The sequence below is a fragment of the Ochlerotatus camptorhynchus genome, unplaced genomic scaffold (assembly GCF_037179485.1).
Source record: "Ochlerotatus camptorhynchus isolate MF236.1 unplaced genomic scaffold, CSIRO-AGI_Acam_v1.1 ptg000577l, whole genome shotgun sequence".
Lineage (NCBI taxonomy): Eukaryota > Metazoa > Arthropoda > Insecta > Diptera > Culicidae > Ochlerotatus > Ochlerotatus camptorhynchus.
The window spans coordinates 1,318,179-1,343,282 of NW_027041058.1; the positions used below are offsets into that span (position 1 = coordinate 1,318,179).

The window sequence follows — 25,104 nt, forward strand, 5'->3', positions numbered from 1 at the left end:
TCGACCAGGAACTAGAGATGAGCGATCCGCTCCCGAGCTGTTCTAAAGACCCGGTTCACTAAAGTGAGCTGATGATCCACGGTTCATTTTTTAGGAACAGCAGCTCATCAGCTCACTGGTATCACAAGTCTATACGATTAAATCCGTCAATTATAGCGGATCCTTTAAAAAAGGACTCATATTTTCACTTACGCATTGCACAGTCACCACGTAAACCAAGATGCGCGCGTAATTCAACACTTGGCTACTGATCGATAGCATCAACGGTGAAAGCAAACTTCCAAGCGGCTGTATGGGAGAAAGAGACATATCAAGAGCAAATTTTCATTATGTCGTAAGTAACATTCGCACCGATCCGAGAAAAATAAAGTTTTGTTTTGATGACCGAAAAGTTATTCCTATTTCCAATTAAACACATATAATCTCATAGTGATAGCAATGTTTAACATATTCAGCCGGGTTTTAATCATACAAAGGCAAATCGCTAGCTTTCATGATAAGAAATACTGGTTTTTGAGTCAAAAGTTATTATACGTCGTTTGGTGGCCCCTATTGTTACTTAAGTCAAAGTGTATTTACCAGGATACTCGGGAGAATTATCAATTACGTCTGCTTACGTGCAGCCCATTCATCATTTTAGGACCACCGAAATCATCTTAGCAACAAACAGTTCGATTTATTCACTTTAATAATGAGAAAGTGAAACGACGAAAGTACACTTTTCACGGGTTTCTCAGTGCTGTTACTTAAGGCAAACGGCATCTCCATAGAAATCGGATGACTTAAGTAACATCGAAAACTATTTTGATCGGAAGGTGATTACGTCAAAAAGCAATTCGACTGATAAATAAATTTAAAAATGGGTTGTGATCCTATATTTGGACAGTATATAGTGTAATAGCAGGAGCATCGATTGACACTGATAGCTCGACTTTGTTTACCTTTGTTACATTCGACGTAATGAAAATTTGCTCTTGATATGTAGATGTGTTGCAAGATGTTAAATTTCTACTGGTATTATCCAATGTATTTACGTACCCGGCTCTTATGGGCTGTTTACACTTATGCTAGCTCACTAGCTCAATTAGCTCAACCAACTAGCAAGAATTTCAGTTGTTCCTGTAATCTCATTCTGACGCCCTGTTTACATTATGCTGGTTGCTTCTGAGTACAGTTCTAGTACACTAGCGCTAGCAAATCAGCACAGATGTAAAGACCACATTACGCTGGATCACTAGCACTAGTGTACTAGAACTGTACTAAAAAGTAACCAGCATAATGGAAACAGGGCGTCAGCATCTATCGGTATAAGATTTAAGGAACAACTGAATTTCGTACTAGTTTATTGAGCTGGCTGAGCTAGTGTGCTAGCATGAGTGTAAACAGCCTATTATTGCTAATGTTATTCTTCGAACATATGTTTCTCTGGAGGAGCGGAAAATCTACACAAAAGCAAATAACCGAAAAGTGAAATTCAGCTCTCTACCTCACATCATAACTCCAGATCCGAATCATTGACCCGAATAATTCACTGGAAACTGTTTAGGATGACAGCTCTCGGACTCGTCCAGCTCTTCGTAAATGTTTTTTCTCTCGATTCTTCACGATTCAGCTCCGGATCCAGTTCTAAGCGGATGATCTGGAGCTGAAGCCGAGAATAGTGAGAGCAATTCCGCTGGAGAATTAAGCTGGGCTTAGACAGGGCAAGTCAATTGATCAACTCTGTTGAATTCAACTGATTTGAACGCAAATTGAACGTGTAAACCATGCCATTCAACTAACTTGATCAACTCACTTGAACTGAAAAAAGTTGGACCGGGCTCAACTTTTCAAGCCAATTGAGTTCAACTGCGTTGATCATTTGATTTGCCTAGTCTAAACCCAGCATTAAGGTGGATTCCGTACTGAGCGATATTTAACGCGCGGAGCCAGATTTTGCGAAGGTATGAGAGGGAGAGAAGTACTAGTTGTATCTCTCATTCCAACGCAAATTTTGCTCCGCTCCACTCATGCACGCTCAGATCTGAATATAGGTGATTCCTTGGAGAGTCCAAAGATGACCGTCATTATGGCTGATATGCCCAATAGACTGATGCAAAATTTGAAATTTTCGCTCCACAGTGCTTAAACGGTTCCAAACTGGGTTCTGCTTAGTCTCCCAAAATTTGAACTACTTTAGTAAGAAACTATACTTGGCACAAACCATTTCAAGTTTATATGCGAATTACTATGGGAAAACTTATCTTCATATCTATCTAACAATTCACCACATCACTATGCTTTTAAAAATGATTGAAGTCATTGTAGAGCTACAACTTTGTTGAAAACCACTTTTCAATCAAATGTAAGGAACAAAAGTTATTAATGATTCAAGTCACTTATGTCTTATGATTATGCTCATTCAACTGTTCAGCAGGCAACATTGGTGTTTCTGGTGCGAAGAATAGAGCACAAATATTATGGCTACTATGTCACACTGCAAAATACAGTGTTGCCCACAGAACAGCTGCTTGATCATGCCATAAGATTGTCAATCTCTTAAACAATTAAAGGGTTTCCACGATGAAATTGCCACACACAAAATTGATTCGCAAAATTCGAGTTTTCATCCGATTGCCATCAAATTTTCAGGGATTGAGAAATAACTATTAAACTTCATTTTACCATTTTACTCGTATTTTATTTACAGTCCATACGCAAATGTCCGCACCTTGGCCTTAACCCCGCCCATAAGATTCTGCACAACCTGTGAATCAACCGTTTTTTGTATGTAAACCCATACTTTCTTCAGTTCCTCGACTGTCTTCACTACCTAAGGTCGTTTAAGAAGGTGCTGCTTCATAATCGCCCAGTACTTCTCGATGGGGCGGAGCTCCGGAGTGTTGGGAGGGTTGAACATTTTCGGCACGAAATTGACCTTATTGTCCGCATACCACTTCAGCACGTCCTTGGAGTAGTGGCATGAGGCCAAATCCGGCCAGAAGATTGTTGGGACGTTGTGGGCCTTCAGGAGAGGAAGCAGCCGCTTCTGGAGGCACACTTTTATGTACACCTGTCCGTTCATCGTGTCCTGGGTCACGAAAGGTGCACTCCGCTTCCCGCACGTGCAGATGGCTTGCCAAACCAGGAATTTCTTCGCAAATTTGGACATCTTCTGAGTGCGGACATGCTCCGGAACGCTGAACTTATCCTTGGCCGTGAAAAACAGGTTGCCGGGGATCTGTTTGAAGTCGGCCTTCACATATGTTTCGTCGTCCATGATGCAGCATTCAACTTTCGTCAGCATGTTGAGGTACAACTTCCTGGCACGGGTTTTGGCGGACTTGTTCTGCTTCTCGTCGCGATTAGGGGCCTTTTGTACCTTGAACGTTCGAAGCCCAGCCTTAGTTTTGGCCTTCTGGACAAAACTTCGGCTTAGGTGCAGCTTCTTAGCCACATCCCTAACGGAGGCGTTCGGATTTCGGTTGAAGGCCCCAACTACGCGGTTGTGATTTTTGGTGTAGTACGGAATACTTTTTCCTTCACTTCTGGGCTTCCGATCGGTGGTCAACCGTTCCTCGAACCGCTTAATCACTCGCGACACCGTGGAATTCGCGATTCCCAACGTTTTAGCGATGGAACGATGCGAGAGATCCTTGTTCTCGTGATGAATGCGCAAGATTTTATCACGCACGAGCTGTTCTTTCGACTCCATTTCCGCGAGTTTTGATCACAGGACTTTAAAACTTGCAGGATGTAAATAATGCACTATGAACTAAATCCACCCAAATTTTCATTAAATTCTACCCAACGGTTAAAAAGTTAGAGCAATTTCATAGTGTGGCAATTTCATCGTGGACACCCTTTATTAACAATTTAATTTGACATTTGGCTGAAAAACGATATTCGGCTAAGTTGTAGCTTAGAAAATTTAGTTATAGAAATTTTCGAAAAAGTCATATGGAAAATGGGTAGAATACAATAAACAAAAAGTTTGGTTTTCTCATAGTAATTTCCATATAAACTTTAAATAGTTTGTGCCAAGGCAGTTTCTTACCAAATGAGCTTAAATTTTGGGAGGCTAATCAGGACCTGATTTGAAACCGTTTGAGCACTGTAGAGCGAAAATTTAAAATTTTTCATCAGTCTAATGCCCAATCACTTCAAGATTTCTTGAAGTGATTGGGCATTCTGTGACACGATGTCTATCATGTCATCGCGTGTGATATAGGTGTAGATCTCTCGCATACATTATTTGCTTTTACTGTTGGTACATTTTGCGCGCATTTTGGTTTACGCGGTGGTTGTTCAGTTGTTGCGTTGATGGCGTTTTCAATTGAAAAGTAGAGCCATGTGGTGAATTACGGATTTATTGGTTTAAATAATGAGTGTTTAGTATAAGAGAGGAGCGGATTCAAAACAAACTGTCTTGGCATCCTATGCCAAGATGATTTCTAACAACACTGCTAATGCAATCAAGATAGGCGCTGCTCGATTGGCTCTGGCTTTGACAGTTCGTTTGGCTCAAAACTAGCCAGTCCGCTCCTCTCTTATACTAGACCCTCTCTAGCTTAGACTAGAGAGGGTCTAGTATAAGAGAGGAATGAATTCAAAACAAACTGTCTTGGCAACCTATGCCTGGGTGGTTCCTAGCAACACTGCGAATGCAATAAAGATAGGCCGACTACTTAGACTACTTTTACGATTTTATGTAGAATTAAGCTTACACACTAAGTTTATTTCACAGATTTCTGTAAAATTTTACCGAAATCTCAACAGCTGAACGTTCGGTAAACAGTTTTACAATTTTCCTGTAATTTTTTACAGATATCTGTGAAAAAATCACAGATATTTGTGAAAAAGTACAGGAAATCTGTGAAACTATTTACCGAACGTTCAGCTGTTGAGATTTCGGTAACATTTTACAGATTTCTGTAAAAAAATCTAAGTGTGTATATAGCTCTATTGTTTATATTTTTTCCGATTTTGAATTTGTGTCACCATTTCTATAATTTCAATGTTAGCTGAAGAGCTGTTTAAATGAATCGACTCCCTTTAGTGAGCTGAATGGGTCTGATCCGTTCATCTAGATGAGCTGTGTGCCCACATCTACCAGGAACGGTGACAAACTCTATTATTAAGTCGTATAAGTTAATTTTTGGCTGAATAAACCACTATTCAGCAATGAATGTTTGTTGGGAAATCCTATTTTTCGCCTCCCGATTACTTCGCGCATACCTTTATGAAAATCTCTTATTTGCTGTCATAGATTGCTGAATTCTATCCCGATAGGGTTAAAACAATTTCTTCATCAGAGTTTCATAACAGAAAACAGCTCTACAATTTTGAGCGTCAGTGTATTTAAATCAGCTAAGCTACCTTTTCTAACATTAAACCCACATCACAGAGCTCGTATGAAGAGCATTAAATCAAAATACTACAAATCCGCTGTAGCTGTAAGAGACCTACTAAGCCGTGCAAACTACAGAAAAAAAAAATCAAATTAATACACCAACTCCAGTACCAGCACTCGTACCTACTCATCATCAGATATACGGCTTTATATGCATCCAAATTCCTTTGTTATTATTTAGCTCTATTTTTCCTCTCTCGCGCTAATGTTATTATTGTTGTTGTTTCTTCCTCTCGCCTCATCTCATGAACTCCCGCTGCGGATGCTGCTGCTGCTGCTGCTGCTGCCGTTTTCCGTTGGCTGTTGCGGCACTGCTGCTCCGGTATTCTGGACCACATTCTGTTCCGCGATTCTGTGGTATACGCCTCGCGTGTTTGGACGATTCGTTCGCCCCCTCCTGTCCGTCGTCTACGCCGTCGCCGTTGTAACTGTGCTGCTGTACCCACTGCTCGCCCTTTCGACCCGCCCGTTCAACGTCCATCGTCAACATGTGCACATCCAAATCTGACATCTACTCCAATCGTCGCTGGATTTCTGCGACAGCTGTAAGTATCAAATTCATTGCCTACTACTAGGGTTCTACGACTGAGCCCGCCATGTGATTGCACCGAGTTTGTAAGTCGATACCGTAGCAAGCTACGACGATTGTATATATGAAGTGAACAATTGCATCATTGACTGTTTTGTGGCAAAGGAGAAAAAAAGCAGCAGCAGGCGCCGATTTATATCACATCTATGACGACAGACGGATTGCTGCGATCAGAAAGCGGTGATTTTATTTTTTTGCTTTGGAACGAAGCGAACTCTTACAACTTACAACATTTAAAATAGGTACCTGGCTTGTATGCGAGCTCAACGACATGCAGCACGTGTGCAAAAAGTCGCGGTTATGATTTTATTAGTTTTCCAAGAAAACGAAAAAAAAAACTAACTGCATTGAGTCTTGCAAATGCACATTGGACTGAGTGCGCCGCGGAAGTGAACAATCACGTTCAAAGTTGCGTTGCGTTGTTGTAGTTCCAAGAAGTAGTGGCTCAAAACACTATGCATTTAGAGAGTCCAAGATGGGTGCAATGAAGTGAAGAACGTGATGTTTTCTGATTGTGAAAGGTGATCTGGCCCCTTTGGGGTCGTCCGGCGGGTATGACCGACGGAAGGATCAATATTTGAATGTCGTTGGAGTGGTGAGCTGTGTGGTAACTGCTGCTGCAATAGTTCAAAATTATCTGGAAAAGTACCTAACAAGTGGGACATTTTAAATCTTCTGAAAACTGACTGCTTTACGGACACGAATCTCATTTTAGTAGATCATTACCTAAAACGAACTGTTACGAATTGAAATAGTTTGACTGAAGAGTCGCTTTACCTTAAGTGCGTATTTTTGATATAAAAAGGTTGGACCAGCGTTCAAACTTCGAGCGCATAGTAAAGTATGTGTCATGTAATAATTATGGTAGTGAAATCGTTGTTACTATTGTTGTTTCATATTGCATTTGTTTGCATAAGTTCAGTAGACAAATAAGCAGAACGACGATATAGTCTACTAAGCAGTGTAAAACAGGTGTTTCATCCATGTCTGATTAGTTTTGTTAATGCTGACTGTAAGGCAAGGCAAGCTAGTGTAATATTTTCAAAATGAGTTGTTTGCACCAATATGTGATCGACTGAATTGTGGTGGGTCATTATGTAGTTCTTCCAAGGGGTAATCAACTCTGCACATTGTGCCGAAACACATCGTGGCACAAGTACGACACAAAATATAATATAAAATGGCATCACTGTTTTGTGTTGACATTTTGCCAATCGTTGCTAGGGTTTACTTCTTCGTTTTTTGTTTTTGTCAGTGCCATTTTCCAGCGAAGTTGTCCCCAATCATAATGAGAGATTGTATAATTGATGAGACTCTCTTTGTCCTTATACCTTCTGGGGGATGAACATCTACAGAAAGTCCAAACGGCTTTTGAGAGATGTCCATAGTTTCAGAGAAGTCCTAACAAACTAGTCAGAGTTAACACGCCCCGCAGAATAGGCCAGAATTAACTAAAATTAAGTATTAACTTCCGGACCGAGAGTCAACTGTATGGGTAAGGAGCATTGCAGCGATAATGTACGGTGTCAACAACACCCCCGGTGCCGATAGATCCTACAATTCTTCAGATGTATCTGCAATCGCAGCTGTTTCTCCGGCAGAACACCCTGGTACGATTGATGGTTCACCAATCAGTCAGCCGTACAACTCATTCTATGGACTGAACTCGGATTCAATTGACTGTGGAGGTCTCTTTATAGTACGTTCAGACTACAAAACGCATGTTATAGCGCTATCTTGATGGTGGTTTCTGTGTTGCAATTATTTGACAATCGTTATAACAACAATCAATACGAAACAATCGATTTTAAATTGGCTAACTACTTGACTAGCCTATTGGTCCCAATCTAATCGATTAACGTACCCCATTCCAGTCGGAATTCTAGTACTACACTATGTTTGTTCTGATTCGCTATGAATGTTTGACAGATAAAATGAGGGGTTAGTGGATTTTCCTATGTTTCGAGGGGTGAATCGATTAGCTTGGGACCGAAGATAGTACCAGAGCTGAGCCAAAAAGTTGAGCTCGTTTCTTCGGAACCTTCTGGTCTTAGAGTTACCTCTATGGTAGTAGCATAGAGGTAACTCTAAGACCAGAAGGTCGTGAAGAAACGTGCTCAACATTTTGGCTCAGCTCTGGTACTCTCTTCGGTCCCAAGCTAATCGATTAACCCCTCGAAACATAGGAAAATCCACGAGCCCCTCATTTTATCTGTCAAACTTTCATAGCGAATTAAAACAAACATAGTGTAGTACTAGTATTTCGACTAGAATGGGGTACGTTAATCGATTTGCTTGGGACCAATAGGCTAGTCAAGTAGTGAGCCAATTTACAATCGTTAGTTTCGTATTGATTGTTGGTAGTAGTCTATTGCTGCTACTACTACCGCCGGTGGGCATTTTAGGTCGAGCCGTTCCTATTTTTCAGATTGTAGCATTTCCCGACAAGATTCATCTTCCACTTGCCGGTTGGGTACTTGGTTTTGGCAAACGTCTGTCAGAATGACGCAGGATAGAGAACTGTATTGTCTAGGATGGACAGCTTCTGCCATCAGTCACCCTTCTCCTTCTCGCGGAGGGGCTAATCTTCGAGTGCCACTTCCTTGAAGCGGATGACCGGCAACTAGTTCGTTGAATATTATCACGACTTTTTCCGTCCATGACTTGAAAATGTAAACACACAATCTCAAAAGTCATAATTGCAGGGTTGCCAAACTCATGAGTTACTGAGACTGATAGCTTGATTGCCACACTTCGGAGCGTTCAGTTCAGCAAAACGTTTGACCTAGCTTTCTGCACAGATAAAGTACTGGGGCACAGATTGGGATGTGCAGAGTTGAATACCTCTTGAGTTCTTCGGAGTTATTATCAGTCAAAGCAGCATGTCTGATGAGAGCCTTAATGAGAAAATCAGAAAAAATAATCAAGTTTTGAAGCTGACCCAAGAGCTCCGAGATTGGTTCGAAAACACTTGTAGTTGTGATATTAGATTTAATTTGAAATTGTGATATCAATATAGAATAAATAGAGGTTCCAGATCAACAGTTAAGTAAGTATCATTTAACTTACTCAGCTAGAGTTGGGAGGAAATGCTATACTAATATTAACATGAAGCTTTAGTGCGATAATGTATTAGCTAGAGAAAGTTCTGATGAAGATAGATTGGTAGTTCCGCTAGAGTTAGGGTTACCACATAGTACACAACTGAAAAGAGTACACATATGATTTTTGTGGAAAAGAGTACAAAAGAGTACATTATTTCTTAGAATTAATGAAAACACAAAGTTTAACATTAACAACATTTTTATTGTGATCAAGTATTCGATTTTAAAAATACACACTCATAAAACCGTACAAAAAACTACCTTTTGTACTTGTCACTGCTTCTGACACTATCCAACAATGTTTTATTGTCTTCGATCATCTCAAAAAATTGCATGCAATCCATCTTGTAATTGAATTTAACCATGATCAACGATTCAACAGATTTTGGCAGCAAACGGTTACGCTCATCCGACCAGTAGTTGTTCATGAAGCTGAACAGGCGCTCGAAGTTCGCATTCTGGCTTGGTATTGCGAAAAAGAATTGCGCAATCTTGAGAAGTTCCGTACTAGTACTAGGAACAACGCTTTTGAAATATTTGGTCCATTTGTGAACTGCATGTAACTTCCTGAAATCCTCGTCATCGCCGCTGGAGTCCAAGAAGAAATTCAACACTTGATCGAATAGCAAACTTTCGTTGATTTGGACATTTTTCTCAGAGAGGTACTCCAGTGATCCTGTGACGTCATCCCACTGCGGTAGTTTATCCAGAACCATCCATTCGAAAAGTTTAAGCTCATTGAAGTGTTTCGCCCATTTATCCAGATAGTCGATGCAGGTTTTGTACACTTGCACAAAGGAATTATTATTATTTTCTGCAACGTCAGATTTGAGGCTGTCCCGCAGAATCGTCTTGACTTGCAGAGGTAGAAACTTCTGCGAAAATCTTTCCCCAAGTTGCTGTCGTACGTTCTCGATAACACAAACAGCTTCGATCAAACTGTTGTCTGCCGCCTCAATGCTTTGGATGTTAATGTGAAACATTGACATTAAGGAGTGCACGAACCACAGGTATGCTTCATTGATTTCATCCTTGAAGAAATCCTCCAAAAGTTTTGGTGGGCTGTCGATCGAGTTGAAATAACTTTTGAGAGCCGGATAAAGATGAAGAATTCTCTCGACGGTAGGCATTAGAGAAAGCCACCTAGTTTTCGAGTGTTTCAGGACTTTCTTGTACTCGGTGTCAACAAAAGAAAAGAATATTTTCAAATCTTCTGTTCGAACTGTGTATTATATCGAGAAATATCCGTAAACCTTCAAAACCAGAGCCTCAATATCTACATCCAAGCGATCAAATCCATGGCGAGCAGTATTATGCAACAGATGGGCAGGGCAACCGATCCCCACCAAATCACACTGAGTTGTTTGTTCCATGTGATAATACACGTTATTTTGCCCTGCACGATTGATGCCACCAAAATTTGTGGAGCAATTATCACCGCCAAATGCAATGCATTTGTTAATCAAATCATGCTTCTTCAAATTTTTGGTCATGAATTCAGATATACGTACCGCTGTTTCATTCTCCAGAGACTCAAATGACAGCATTACATGTTGATTCCCCTTTGCTGGATGGAAGTACTGAACGAGCACCGGAAACATTTTGATCGATCCATGGTTGCTTCCATCGGTGCATGCTCCGATGTATGGAATATTCAATTCACGCATCTCATCCAGGCACATTTTGACGGAATGTGGTCCAAATACTTCATTAACGATCGCCTCAGTTTTCGTCCTAGCACATTCAAATTTAGCAGCAACCTCTCAGTCTGGAAATACCTTCTTGGACAACTTATTTCCACAATCACAGTTTAGGAAACTGTAATTGTGTTGCACAGCATGGTAAGCCAACGTAGCCTCAGCAGCTAATACCTTCAGTTCTAAAGGTGATTTTCGAACTACAAATATTTCCGTCAACTTTTATGATGACCCCGCTGATCTCAAATTGGAACAATGCTTCTGTGACGCCAAATGCTGTGTTAAATCCGTTCGTCCTTTGTTGGCAATTGAAATCTTCTTTTGGCAAGTTTCGCAAAACACTTCAAACTCGACTGAAGTTTGAACTGTGGAAATTCCTTCTGGAGGATGTCCGAAAACTTATTCTTCCGGTGAGACATGTCAGCACGAAGAACCTGTTCATTAAAGAGCAATTTGGAATGAGTAAATACTTATTGTTTTACAAACTCTTTCACTTACCGATCTTACAACTATACAAGTTAAAAGTAAATATTAGATTCGGACAAATAAAAGCAAATTCACACTGATATTTCCTCGAAGACAACAACAATTTTTAACATTCAATCCGATCGGGCTGAACGTGGTAAACAAAACAAACAATTAAAAACCCGCGAGCGGACTGATTTGCGACAAGCTGTGAAACGAGGGGTCCTACTGCAATAAAAATTACAATTTACAATATTCTGAGGGGCAAGTGAAAGTGTTTTTGTTACAGGTGCTAGCAGTGCAAGCAAACCATATTTTTTTCGAAGCAAATCGCGACGTTTTCGTATCATGTCTTAATAAATGAACATTTATCTCATAAATTCGAGAGAAAATGTACTATTTGGGAAAAATAATGGCATATGTAGACTGAGAGAAAATATATTTTTTTTTTGCTAGAAGGTATGGAGACTATAAAAAGAGTACAAACAGCATCATTTTACAAAAAGAGAATAGTACGCGCAATTTTCCGCCGGAAAAGAGTACGTGTGGTAACCCTAGCTAGAGTACACTGATAAAATTCGACACATTTTTATTGGCGAATTACCATGTAAAATTCCACATGATTTTCATGTGTTCACACATAAACAGAATCCACTCAGAAGTACACATGAAATTTATGAGTCAAATGAATATTATGTGTGGTTTCACATGAATTGTATGTGTACACATAAGAACTATGTGTCCGACACATATATATCATATGTTTATCAAATTGCAAAAATTCATGTGTGGGACACATAAAAATAATCATTGAATTTTTATTAGTGTACGGTAGTGTGACAATTGAGCAGAAGTTGAAATTGAGCGAACGGTCATTAATACGACAATGCTAATCAAATGCGCACTCTTTTACCTACACCATGCTTTGATGGATGAGGGGATTTGAGGTATGTCCTCAAATCCACAGTCAGAAGAGTGCGTGTTTGATTTGCTCATATACTTCTGCGGCTGTGGAATAGTTCTAATGACGCTATTCAAATTAACGGTATGGATATTACAAATAAAAATATCTGGAAGACCGTTCATGAGGGCGCTCACTAGGTCAGCTACGCTACTGTGAAATAATAACACATTTTCGCTAAAAATCAAGGGGTAGGTCACTCCACACACCAATCTTGGGTCATCTTTTTTGTCAATGTGCCGCAGGTGTGCCGATTATGCCGGTCATAGAGTAAGCTGCGATTGTTTGTAAAATACCCATCCCGGCAACCCGGTATTTCTGACACCTTGAATGTTTTGGTTTGAAATTGCATGCAAAAATGGGATTGAGAAGTGGCGGGTGTGCAAAATTGTGGTGTTTTGTGTTCATATGATAATAACGTCCTGTGTTTTAGGGTTTTATAATGCCCTCAGTCCAGAAGCCTAGCCTTTCATGATGTGAAAAGCAACGGTTTATCAGCGGCCGGAAAGAGTTGGAATCGGTGGGGAACATTGTTAGAGACCGAATATAGAGGATGATGAATATGACTTCTGTTGTTTGTTTTGTGTGAATTGCAGCATTATTTGAATTAAGGGTGCTGATTAACTGCCTCCTTCTCTTGAGCCCACTCTAAAACTATTCAATTAGCCCACTGCTGGTCTATTCAATTAGAAGATGTTCCTAAGCATACAGTCAAACAGCACGTAATGTTGTGAACAACTTCAATGACAAATGTCCAGCAGTGTTCCCATTTTATTTATAACAATCCAATGCCTACGAGATTGTGCCGAAGGTAAGCCGATGGATGTGCCCAAGCTGTGCCGAATATAATTTCGGCACAATGTGCTGAGTGACTTACCCCTTGCTAAAAATGCATATGGAATAGTAATACTTTCAGCAATTCCTTAGAAAAAAATCTCAGAATTTCTTGAAAATTGGTATCCAGCTTTCCATGCTCGGTAATGGCGGCTTGTTTGTATGAATAAATGTATCCTTCACTGTGCTATCTGCAGGTTCGGATTTTGACCCCTCCCTTTCCCTCTGCCAGGAACAGAAGAAAATGAAACAACATACGCCCTCCAGTTAGTGTCAAAAAGCACAGTGAAGGATACATGTATTAATGCAAACAGGCTGCCATTACCGAGCATGGAAAGCTGGATAGTTCTTCCTTATCAAAAAATATTAGACTCGTATTTTTTTACTCCGCCATTAGGGTAACCATTTCCGTGTTAGGGTGGTCAGATTTTTTTTCAAAACTGCCTTTTTAAAAAATTCATAGCTTCCGAACCGTTGGACCGATTTTTACGGTTGACCCCTTAAATGAAAGATTTTTTAATGTAGTATAAGGAAAATTACTTTCAGGAAAATTTCAGAAACATTTGATTTTACATGAAAAAAAATAACGTAACAAATGCTTTTTTGATTTTAACTGCGAGGGTCTTTAACAACATCTTATTTTAATATTTTTAATTGAAATCATTTAATTTTGCATCACATATCCAAAAATTAGCGATTTCGGATGAGTCGTTCCGGAGATACAATTTTATAACACACATAAAACAAGAAATTCCAATTGTTTGGCTGCAGAATTTGATAATATTTTGTTACCTTTCAAGTGCACCCCACACGACAGAAGTTTCGTCAATATTTCCATTAATATTTTAATATTTTCAATATATTTAGGAGGTCATAAATACAGGTTCCCTCTTCACTAATATTGTTGTATTCGATGGAATATTCCGAGTCAAATCACAACCACCTTGACAAAAGATGTCGAGGAACAGGCCCCATCTACTGCTGTAGTCAAACATAAGGGGAGAATGAGGGGAAAGTATTGAAACATGATATCAAACTTTTTCTATTTTGCGTCAATATGTTCATCAATATTTTCGTCGTCAATATTTGCATCAATATATTGTCAATACCTTTCAGTATTGACAATATTTTTGCAAGAGTTGTGCTTGCTGCAGAGTCGTTAGGTTACTGCCTGCAGTTAAAGTTCATTCATAAATTAAAAAAATCAGCTGATCAGAAACGTCTCATAAAATCTGGATCAACAATAGAAAATGGCCCATCAGCATCTGTAAATAATCTGTTCTAAAGCCCTTTCCTTACAAAGCGAAGGACACTCACGCAAACCAACACTATCATCGGATACGAAAAGTTTCCCCTATAGAATACATCACGATGATGGTGTTCGTTTGCGTGGTCAGCCTTCACTTTATGAGGAAAGGGCTTTAGAACGATCAATTGACTTGCCCTGTCTAAACCCAGCTTAAGGGAGGAAAGGTGCCGTTTCTCTTCTCACATCAGCGATAATTTCGTTCTCTAAATTTCATTTCAAGGCTAACTGAGCTTTTTATAAAGACTGAATGTGAACGCATCTTTACAATGTGCCTAGCTAAATATACGATATCGCAATGAATGAACTCAAGCACTAAGAATTAGAAGCCCATTCTCTTTCCATTTCAGTCACTTCACGGCTTCTTTAGATCGCCTATCTTTATTGGCCATGGTCAGCCAGCAGAGCCAGTAACGTACACCCAAATCAAGCGATACATACCATTCAACGAAAGTATTAGTTACTTACATTCATGCTTGCCAAACTACTATTTTTCAGAATTATTAAACTATCAGATGTTATAATTTTGATTTCAGAGCTGGTAGCAGGTCACTTTTTAGTGGCAAGGTCACTGTTCTCAATAGAAAGTAACTTTTTCCATCAAAAAGCAACTATTTCTTAAAATTTTACCACAAAAGTCACTGTTTTACGACCAATGTTGAGAGTACATAATTTGCCTTTAAAAACTTACATCAAATCTCGCGTAACACTTGAAAAGGGCCAATGTCCAAAATGTAAACAAACCGGAACATGAATTGCCAAAAAATTTTCCGCCACTATTTTTTTTTTCATGTATGAAGAAATTGAAGAATTTTAGGCATTTATATTGTTCACAATAAAAATAGTAACAGTACCAGTTTTCAAAAATACATGAAAATCGATAACAATTTAATTTCATAAATTAATAAGCCTTTTTTAAGAATCTTTCAATGGTTAGGCCCTTTTTGTTAAACCGTTGTGCTTGTTATCAGAAATGGTAGGCCCTTTGCTTAGCGCTTAGCCTTCTCTTAACGTCAAATAAATGCAATACAAATCATCGGCCTTGCCTCTAGTTGTAAAGCCTATAGCCGATTTAAATAAAATGCTCCATTTGCAAAATAAAAGCATTTTAAGATTGCACTCGTATACTTCCCCGTGGAAAATTTTGAAACCATCATCACTTTTATAGTTCTTCTATTCTCCAACCAATTGTGTTTCGGTTCTTTCGATTTGAACGGTTAGAACAGATTGAAACCATCTAATTTAAGTTGGCTTTTATTTTGCTGTAGTTGCGGCATGGTGGCTTTCGATGACTGTTGCTCCACCAGGTTCGTTCCGGTGGTACTGGTATGGACGGTAGCTGAAGACGCCAACGACGACGAGAGTAGCAACATCAGCGAACACAACCGCACCGGGAATCGCTTGTGGTAGCACTTTTTGAAAGCATCCAACTGCTCCTTGGTGACACCGCTGAAGCAACCAGCCTTTAGCAGGAGGAACACTTTCGTCGCATTCTGCAGTGTCTCCGTCTTCAAATCCGCCGATGTAAGCAACTTAAACGCTTCGTCACGTTTCTTCTGTCCTTGGCCATCTCGAACCGTGCATATGCGTTGTCCTGGTTCGCTGAGCCAGCCCAACAAAACATTTGAACTGTTTAAGAGCTGAATAAGCTATTTTTTTTTTGCTGAAGAAACATATTTTTGCGTGAATAAGCTCTTATTCAGCTTCCAATGTTGGTTGGGACGTTACCATCGTTTAGATCCCCGGAAGAGCTTTTGCCGTGCCTGATCGATGACCAGCTTCACGATTTCATTACCAACAATCTTGCTAGCCAACATTTTGTAGAACCGAATCACACAAATGGCATCGATAGCGTGTGCCCGTTCAAGCGATTGCAACATCCGCGGCAGCTTTCCCCAGCGAATACCATCAAATACGTTTCGATGTCAAGCGGTCGGAGGAACTTGATCACCTTACCGAGGCCCAGTTTGTGCAGTTGGGATGCTTCTGGATCATCGTCTTGGTTCGGTTCGAATTCCACTGTTTGTTGTCTTCGTTCAAAACAAAGCATTTGAACTGTCATATTAACCGGGTTGGTAAAGATTCAATTTTTCACAAACAAACAAACAAAGTCAATCCGATGAATGACACTCCCGGCACTACCGGCACACGTGAAGCACACCGAGAAAAAAGTTAGCACAACATAAGTGTATAGAGTAACCACCCCTTGAAATCGCAATCAACAAAAGATTGGAACTGTATTTTTTTTAGAATTGTCGCTTTTTAATTGTCGCTTTTTAATTGTTTCTAATCTACTATTTGGTTAATATTTTGATTATTTTAGTAACTAATTTCACTACTATTATACAATTGCATACCCTGTAATTTGTGTTTGTAAGACGCAAGAAAGAGTATAAAGTTAGTGTATGACATATAAAACCTGTTAATTTCGCTTTGAGAGGGTCACAATCAGCGGTTTTATGATCGATGAGTGATAATTTAAAAAAAATTTGTATTTTAGCTGAAATGAGCACTTTCCAGCTTGCTTTCATTCCAGTGTAAGTGTTTCTGGCGGGAAATGTAAGGACTGTTCTTACCAACGACTGTAGGGAACGAGAAACTTTCTACAGAATTAATATTTTCTTGTAAAACCTACACCCAGGATCAGTATCTGTTATTATCATATACCATCGCACGCAAGGAGTAGCGCTTCAACCAACAATCAATACGAAACTAACGATTTTAAATTGGCTCACTACTTGACTAGCCTATTGGTCCCAAGCAAACGATTAACGTTCCCCATTCTAGTCGAAATTCTACTACTACACAATGTTTGTTTTGATTCGCTATGACAGTTTGACAGATAAAATGAGGGGTTATTGGATTTTCCTATGTTTCGAGGGGTGAATCGATTAGCTTGGGACCGAAGAGAGTACCAGAGCTGAGCCAAAAAGTTGAGCACATTATTTCGGGACCTTCTAGTCTTAGAGTTACCTCTATGCTTCAACCCAGTGTAGACGAATTGTGTTTGTTTTGAAAATCCTCGCTGGAACGAGCGAAATGAACAAATGAGTTTGTTGATATTCACCAGTGCTTGATTATCCAACTTTAAATTGCCAAAATCAAAAGCGGTCCTCAAAAGCAAAATAATCCAATTCATTTTGAGCAAATGATTGTTTTTAATATTGTCAACCCAGAGCCTAAAAGCGTGATATTATCATCAATTCAGCATGAGGCAATAATTTGCCATCGATCTGTGCGTAAAAACCAACTCGACACGTTCTTCGGCGCTATATTTGGGTAAAATGAAAATAATCAATTTGCATTTGATCCTCAAAATCATCTCCACTCAGATGAAGACGAATATTAATGTTGACAACGACACAGACGATAATGAACATCCAGCTACGAATGAAGAAAACAAATGTTAACTTCGATACTCAGAGGTTGCCATGATCAAGAGAATGCTGTCATGTCAAAATTCAAATTCATGCAGGTAGTTGGTCTATCTGTTAAGGTTGTCTTCATTTTCAGCTAAGTTGAGTGTAGAATAAATGATTTTTATCAGAACGTTGCCAGATATACCGATTTATCGGTATTTATACCGATTTCCGAACAAGATACCGATATACAAATAAGATTCCTCAGAATACCGATTTTGGAAATTGTATACCGATTTATACCGACTTTTATAAATGATCAAAATTATTATTGCCTATTCGCGCTTGAATTTCGGAGAAAATTACTATGAGAGACTTGTATCTTTTTAAATAACTCAAATTTTTGAGTCCTCAAAATTATTTAAAAAATCATCTTTGAAAATGTCATATGCTTGATGCTCTTTTGAATAATGTTTCCATTTCTTCACCGTTTTTGGCTACCCATGAATCGAGAAACTGAACTTCAGGGATGTTTCCAGATGTTTATTGCAGATTTACACTAGCTGCAGGAACTTTTAAGAAGTTCTGAAACTTCAAAAAAGTCTAGACTTTTGAGTAAGTTTCGATAAATTAAAAATAGTTTCATTAACTTCTGTTCAAATTCCAAGACCCGAAAATTTCAGGAAACTCCAGCAAACTCCAGTGAACTTACAAAAACTTCAGAAATATTTGCGAAATATTAGAACTTCAGGGAAATTTAATGGTTTTCAGGATAGTTTAATTTGTTTCAGGGAATCAAGAGAGCTTTAGGGAAGCTCCGTAAACATCAGGATAGATCAATTAATTTCTAGGAAATGCTGATATTTTAAAGGATTTCCGAGAAACTCAGGCAATGTTTCACAAATTTAGAAAACGTAAGGGAAGTTACATGAACATTAGAACATTGTGAGAACATTTTATGGGAAATTCCGTGCTGTTTAATGGCAGTGCCAAGAATTAAAATTTTAAAAATTGGGAAGTTCAAAGATGTTACAATAAATTCAAGAAAATTGTGAGAGCACTTAAGAAATTTAGTTATCTTCAAGAAAGTCCAGATATCTTCAAAGATGATTATAGAAATTCAGGTAGCCTCATTATAATCAGGGAAGTTCCGAGTACTTGGAGGATGATGAGAACTCTAAAACAGCCCCATTAACTTCAAGAAAATTACAAGAACTTTTAAGGAATCTCGTGGAATGATGGAATATTTCTAAGTACATTTCAGGAATGTTCCGAAAGCTTCAGGGGCATTGCGGGGTCTTCAGGGATGTTTTATGAATATCAGGAAAATTTGCTGGATCATCAGAACATCCCCCAGGAATTTCTTTCTTCCGGAATTATGTCCTTGTTTCTTTCGACTGTTCCGTTGGCGCTGTGGCTTCCGAATTTCATCAGAAGTGTCTTGCAATCTACCTGAGGAAGTGTCTGCCAGCGTCTTCAGGAAGTTTCTTTCGTCTTCTTCTGGAAGTGTGTCCATAAGCCATAGGTTTTCGACTTTTATTGGAAGGTTTTTCCAAACTTCTTCTGACTTCCCCTAGAACTGGCTGCTTCTGGAATTGACTTCCATTTTCTGAAACATTTGTGGCTTCCGTTGGATGTGACATTCAATTTTTTTTCGATGGTTTCTTTGAATATTCACTAGAAGTTTCTCAATTCTTGTCTTGGTAGTTCCCGGATGTTTCTCCGACTATTCTTAAAAGTTTCCTCAAATTCCGTCCAGAGGAGATCATTTTGTCTTTCTCTGGATGTTCCTTTTGAAGCTTATTCTAACATTCCCCGGAGCTATTTTTCAGTTACAAATTGCGCTTTCAAAACAGCTAAAATATAAAATAAATTAAAATAGTAAATACCGATTTTTTTAAACCTTTGATACCGATAAACTTTAAAACAATCTGGTAACGCAGAACTGCCCAGCAGTGTTCACGGCTGTCGACAGGAGCAGACCACTCTCATTGTGTGTCTGTTTACTCGGCAGCAACCATTGTGTGGTCCTCCTCATTGTTCTTCATCAGCAGTTATCTCAGTCGCTGCGTCGTTGACTTTGGAAAGCAACCGTTTCGTGATGAATGTGTGAGTGCTGACCACATTTTGCGTCCATTGCTGCAATGGAAGCGCTCTGATCCCCGTTGGCGAATCTGCCATACAATGAAACCACTGGAAGCGGCTCCTGTTCTGGTAAGAAAATTTCGCAAACCATTCTAACAAAACTGTAAGACAATTTCATGTATCCCGTTGGAGTGTACGTACATGGTCAAACGGGGTGCATCCCAAAAGAAGTCTTTGGAGGCCAACAAGGTGATGGGTGTTATGTTATACTATACGATGGAAGCCAGTAACCAAAGCAAACGGCAGCAATTGAATATAGATAGCCACATTAAATCAAATCCAGGCACAATGGCCATACAGTTAGAGCCACAAAAACAGACCGAGAGAGTTGCGACAAGGCGGGCAGGCAAGCGGGGGGGGGGGGCAGTTTTGAAACTGTTTGGTAAATTGCGTATGTCTTCTTTTCTCTTTGCTGTATCTACATTTTGATTAGATATACCTACTACGATCATCGCGGTGTGCTCGGCACTATCGATATAATCTGAAACATAAACCTCCACCGCGAAATGGGTGTAACGAGCAAGAGCAAACCAAGTAAGCGTGTAGGTTACCTACCTGTAACACAACCCGATGGCTTACTTTTTGATCGTTTACATTACGCGTGGAACAAATTTCGATTTCATTTTTGGACATGGCCGGAGGCTTATGGGAGGAGGCAGCGGCGAGTGGTTATCGAATCACACTTCCAAGGTGGCATTCTTCACGTACTTTGGGATAGTTGATGCGTTATTTATACACGTTGTCACTCGCTTACGTGGGCAGTGATTGTTCAACAATGGCTGGTCCGACCATTGACCGTATCGTAATCGAGCGAGGATGTGCACTTTTCAGCAAACTTGCTACTACTGTAGAGCTAATGTGTTGAAAATTCTCCTTCTTGACTCTAACTGAACAGTTCCGGACCGTTTCGCACTTCGTAACACGCGTATGTCTTCAATTATGCCTCTGACCAAGTTCGAATTACGATAGGGTGGTTCTGAATAAACGACTGGATTGATTGTTTGTCCCAAGTGCAACTCCGATAGTTGCCTACGGCACTCGACTATTAACGGCTTCTCCGTTTTTGTGTCTTCTATTAGGAGGAGGGTATAAATACAGTTTTATGACACATTACCATTTATGCACGATGACCAAGACGATGGCTGCAGCGCCCGGTTGATAGAAAACAATGATTGTCGTCCACATTCAATCCGGCACACACGACATAAAGTGTTATTAATGACCTAGATACATGCATTGCACACGAGTACGCTGTTCTGGACATGGTGGTAAAAGGGGCCAATTGTAAACAGAGACCCTAAGGAGGGCGTACAATTTTCTCACACATACGCACAGGCCCTAAATGGTGCGAGAAATTATGAAGAATCGTTCGTGGCGCATTGATTCACTTGCTGGACGCGCCGTGGAGGTTCTCCATTATAAAATAAATTAACTTATCCTCCAGCGCCGCCAATGCTCGATTGGACGGTAATAACCATAAAATTAAACAAACTGATTTAATTGCACTTTTTTTATGAAATGCCACTTGACGCAATCGGCAATCGGCCATGAGGGCAATAAAATTTGACCAAATGCACATTTTTCCGCCATCCGATTATGACGGGTCTGATGTTCAAAACAAAGTGAAATAATTTCTTCGGCCAGCGGTGAGAAAGGTTCGTGAAACGGTTGGTTGAATTTGGTCCATCGGTTGAGTGACAGCTTCATGATACATATCTGGCTTCTATGCCTACACACATGACGGGTCCTTATTAGTATACAAGTGAAAGAGAAGATGGATAATTTAATTTTCACGCGGGTGGACGGGTAACTGTCGCTATCACCATTACGTGGCCGTTGATGACGATCTGCTGAACAGATAGAGCATACAAAATATAAGCGAAAATGGAACAATGATTCAAGTCAAGTTTCACTTTCTGTCTACTGATCGTGATCTATGAGTGAACCATTGAAATAGTTTGATTATATTTTCTGAAAATTCTGGTTCCGAAATGGAGTTAGTTCCTTCAAAACGGGACATGTTCTTCGCTGTTAGTACAGTTAATTCGCTATTCTATAATGGCTACTTTGAGTACGCCTTTACGGCTAAATGAGTTTTCACTGAACTTAACTTAACTTACTCAAAATTATAGCATCTTAAATGCTTGGAAATTTGAATGGACCGTAGACAATCGAAAACCCCTTCACTCTTAATGTATTCAAGTAGTTATAGTTCAGTTAATTATTATTGGTTAGGCTAAATCCGTACCCGGACTAGCGAAGGACAACGTATATTGCATGAGTACCCGAGTAGACGAGAATATCAAATATCAATAGCAAGTTTTACTATTAAAATTGAGAAACAGAACATGATCAGGGGTTGGAAAACCAACAAAACATGCGTAAGCATGCTATCAATTGTTGCTAAAAAAACGTTTGAGTGGTTTTTATGAGTTTAAAGCTGAAATGATTTTTCGGCGTTGTGAGTGTGAGTATGTGAATAGGCATGAGAATCTTAAGCGTTAATTTTGTTTGCCGCATTCGCACGTGAGTTCATTCTCGCAGGGAGGCTCATTGACTGAGATTTGAGAATGATTTTTCGAACACTGCTCCTCTCTCATGAGCATGGGTATGATTGTCCGCCTGTGGATTACGCAGAGAACCAATGGCAATCATCCTCAGTGTGTAAATACTGGTGACCTAAAACTATCAGCGTCGACCTCGTCCGAATACTGGTCAAGAAAGGAATGGGTAGTAGACTGCCAATGAATGTATAGGAAAATTTGACCATGAAATTTCGCTAACAAACCATATACAACATGTTTATTGCCTCGAAAGATTACCCTATGCGAAATTTGAGCTCAATCGGACATGATATAGGGGTGGCGCAAACGCGTCAAAGTTTGACTTTTTCACTCTCGAAAATCTCCCAAGGCCAAGGGTACATGGAATTTCGGAAATCAAAAAATTTTTTTGATGCCAAATGTCTTAAAAATGCATGAAACGTCGATATTTGGTGTTATCCCGAAAAAATTTTTTTTTTCAAGAATCGACTTTCTGGGACTTTTTTTTCATGCGTTCTATATGGAATATAGAAGATTGATGAGTCGGCTTCTAAAACTGTTCACAATTGTCTCCAACCTGCTTATACATCAAATTAAACCACCATTTAGGATCTAATACAAAATAATTCACTAGGGTGGTCCAATTATTCTTCATGAGGGTGGTCCAAAAATTCAAAAATATATGAAAAACCACAACTTTTCATCAGAAATTCCTAAAATCAATTGTAAAAATATCTTGAATTGCGTTAATCTGTTTTTTTTTTGGGAATCATGAGTTTTACACAAGAGGAACATTTGCCTGAAAAGATGAAAAAATACAAGTTTTATACTTTACCATATATTTCCTTATTAGCTACACCAAATCAGATTTCCTGGTACTCTTATATTTTTTTCGATGATCTTCAACTAATTGTAAAATGCACTGCTTTTGATCTTCATCCGTTTTGAATTGTATGTTTTAATCAATGCTATACCACGCTCTGCATTATCATTAACTACTTCCAAACATTGAACCCGTCTTTTGGCATTTTTAAACTCGATGGAACTACTCCACTGCTCGATATCGACATTCAGCAACGACTTCGGAATTTGGAGAGCTTTGAATAAGTTTTCAATACCACTGCTGCCTTGTACAAACGAGTGTAGTTCAATCGTTGAAATATCGTTGGATTCAACAATGGATCTGGCTGTAATGTTTTTATGAGTATCTGTAAAAAAAAAATCATTAGAATATTAAATGCAAATGTATCAATTAAAGCATTTACCTGATAGAAGTAAGGCTTTGATGACTTTTTTCTTAACCGGGAGATCTACATTTTCGTCGAACAGACATAGTCCGATAAGGCTGTTGTCCAAATATTTCAAGTGAGTTAAAATTCCTTTATGTACTGCTTTCGCAACGTCTTCATCAACAGTTTCATATTCCTTCAATATTTTTAACAGGTTCAGATCGTTTTTGGGTGCCGTCGCAGCACACGGAGAAAGAAACCAACTTTTCAAATAAATTTTTACAATGAACACACAAAATCGAGCTAGTTGATTTTTAATTTTATCTGGTAAAGCAAATTCATGCCGAAGAATAAACATTTTCAAAGAATAAATGATTTTGGCCATCCACCTTGCATTGTGGAACGCGCCAGGAGCTCTTATTCGTAATTTTTCATCGATGTTTCCACCCAAAAATATAAAATGGCAAGTTGTAGAACCTCTCGGTAATCACCACGGTGGTGTTGCTCTCTAATTTGTTTTTCATAAAACTCCAATAACGCCAATCTTTCTATTTCCGAAATAGCTATTTTAAAAAAATCATCATCCATACCTGAGTGGTATGAAGTCTTTTCCAAAATGTGCCATTTTGATTGGAATTCCTTAAAAATCTCAACATTTGGAGACTTTGACGTTTCAAATTTCAGAATTCTAAAAGCTTTGCCAAGTAGCAGTTCATGTATGTGGTGTCTACAAGGGAGGCCTATAAGCTGCCTCTTAAACAATTTGTCCAGGTACTGACATGCACCTTTTTTTTCTACCGGTGTTTGATGCAGTAGTATCAAAAGATGTAAACATAATTCTGAAAACAAACGAATTCTGAGGTGAACATACAAGATTTAAGATCATACCTGTCCGCAAGCCCCCATTCGACGACTGCATTGTACACCACTTCTGCTTGTTGTGCCCCCGTAGAGTTTTCGATTGGTGGAACAGCCAATAATTTGCTAATGCCTTCGCCTGATACAACTATGGCCAAGCGCTCGGTTTTTGGTAAAGCTTTGGATGGTAATATGATAGGTAGCAGCTTAGAATCCCAATGTACTGTTAAATTTATATCTGGCTTAAACGACGCTTTTAAATCATGTTGCATTTGTAAGCGAATTCCTGCTCTGGCGATTCTGACAGATTCCTTGTTCAACAATAATGATGAAACATCGTGCCCTAAAGCTTTAGCGATCGATGATATTAGAAACACAGCATTTCGATCACTCACTTTACAGCGGTCCAATGCAGCAGCTACCTCAACTGTAACAACTCATATCAGTTGCGATTTACGTGTCAAAGCTGGTTTTGGAGAACCTAGAACGTTCAAAATATATTAATATGGATGGTAATAGGTGTATGTATAATCTAAAAGAAAAAAAAAACATTAGTAAAACATCACAACGTACCTGTTTTTGGAGAAGCTCTTTCGGATGTACTAGGCAAATACACTGACCC

At 39.2% G+C, this 25,104-nt stretch overlaps 2 protein-coding genes across 4 annotated transcripts in view; one reads left to right on the forward strand and one right to left on the reverse strand.

Moving 5' to 3' along the window:
* Positions 1 to 25,104, reverse strand: part of Xxylt (Xyloside xylosyltransferase) — a 302,336-nt gene that overhangs the window by 261,995 nt on the left and 15,237 nt on the right. The gene's annotated exons all lie outside the window — the stretch shown is intronic.
* pnut (septin 7-like protein pnut) overlaps positions 1 to 25,104 on the forward strand; it is a 215,218-nt gene that overhangs the window by 29,883 nt on the left and 160,231 nt on the right. Inside the window, exon 1 of one of the 3 annotated variants that reach the window (XM_065236907.1) lies at positions 5,852 to 5,937. The exons of the other annotated variants lie outside the window; for them this stretch is intronic. Within the exon in view, the coding sequence (XP_065092979.1) occupies positions 5,881 to 5,937 (57 nt within the window). The 5' untranslated portion in view covers positions 5,852 to 5,880. Of the gene's footprint in view, positions 1 to 5,851; positions 5,938 to 25,104 lie in introns of those variants that run through there. 3 annotated transcript variants of the gene reach the window in all.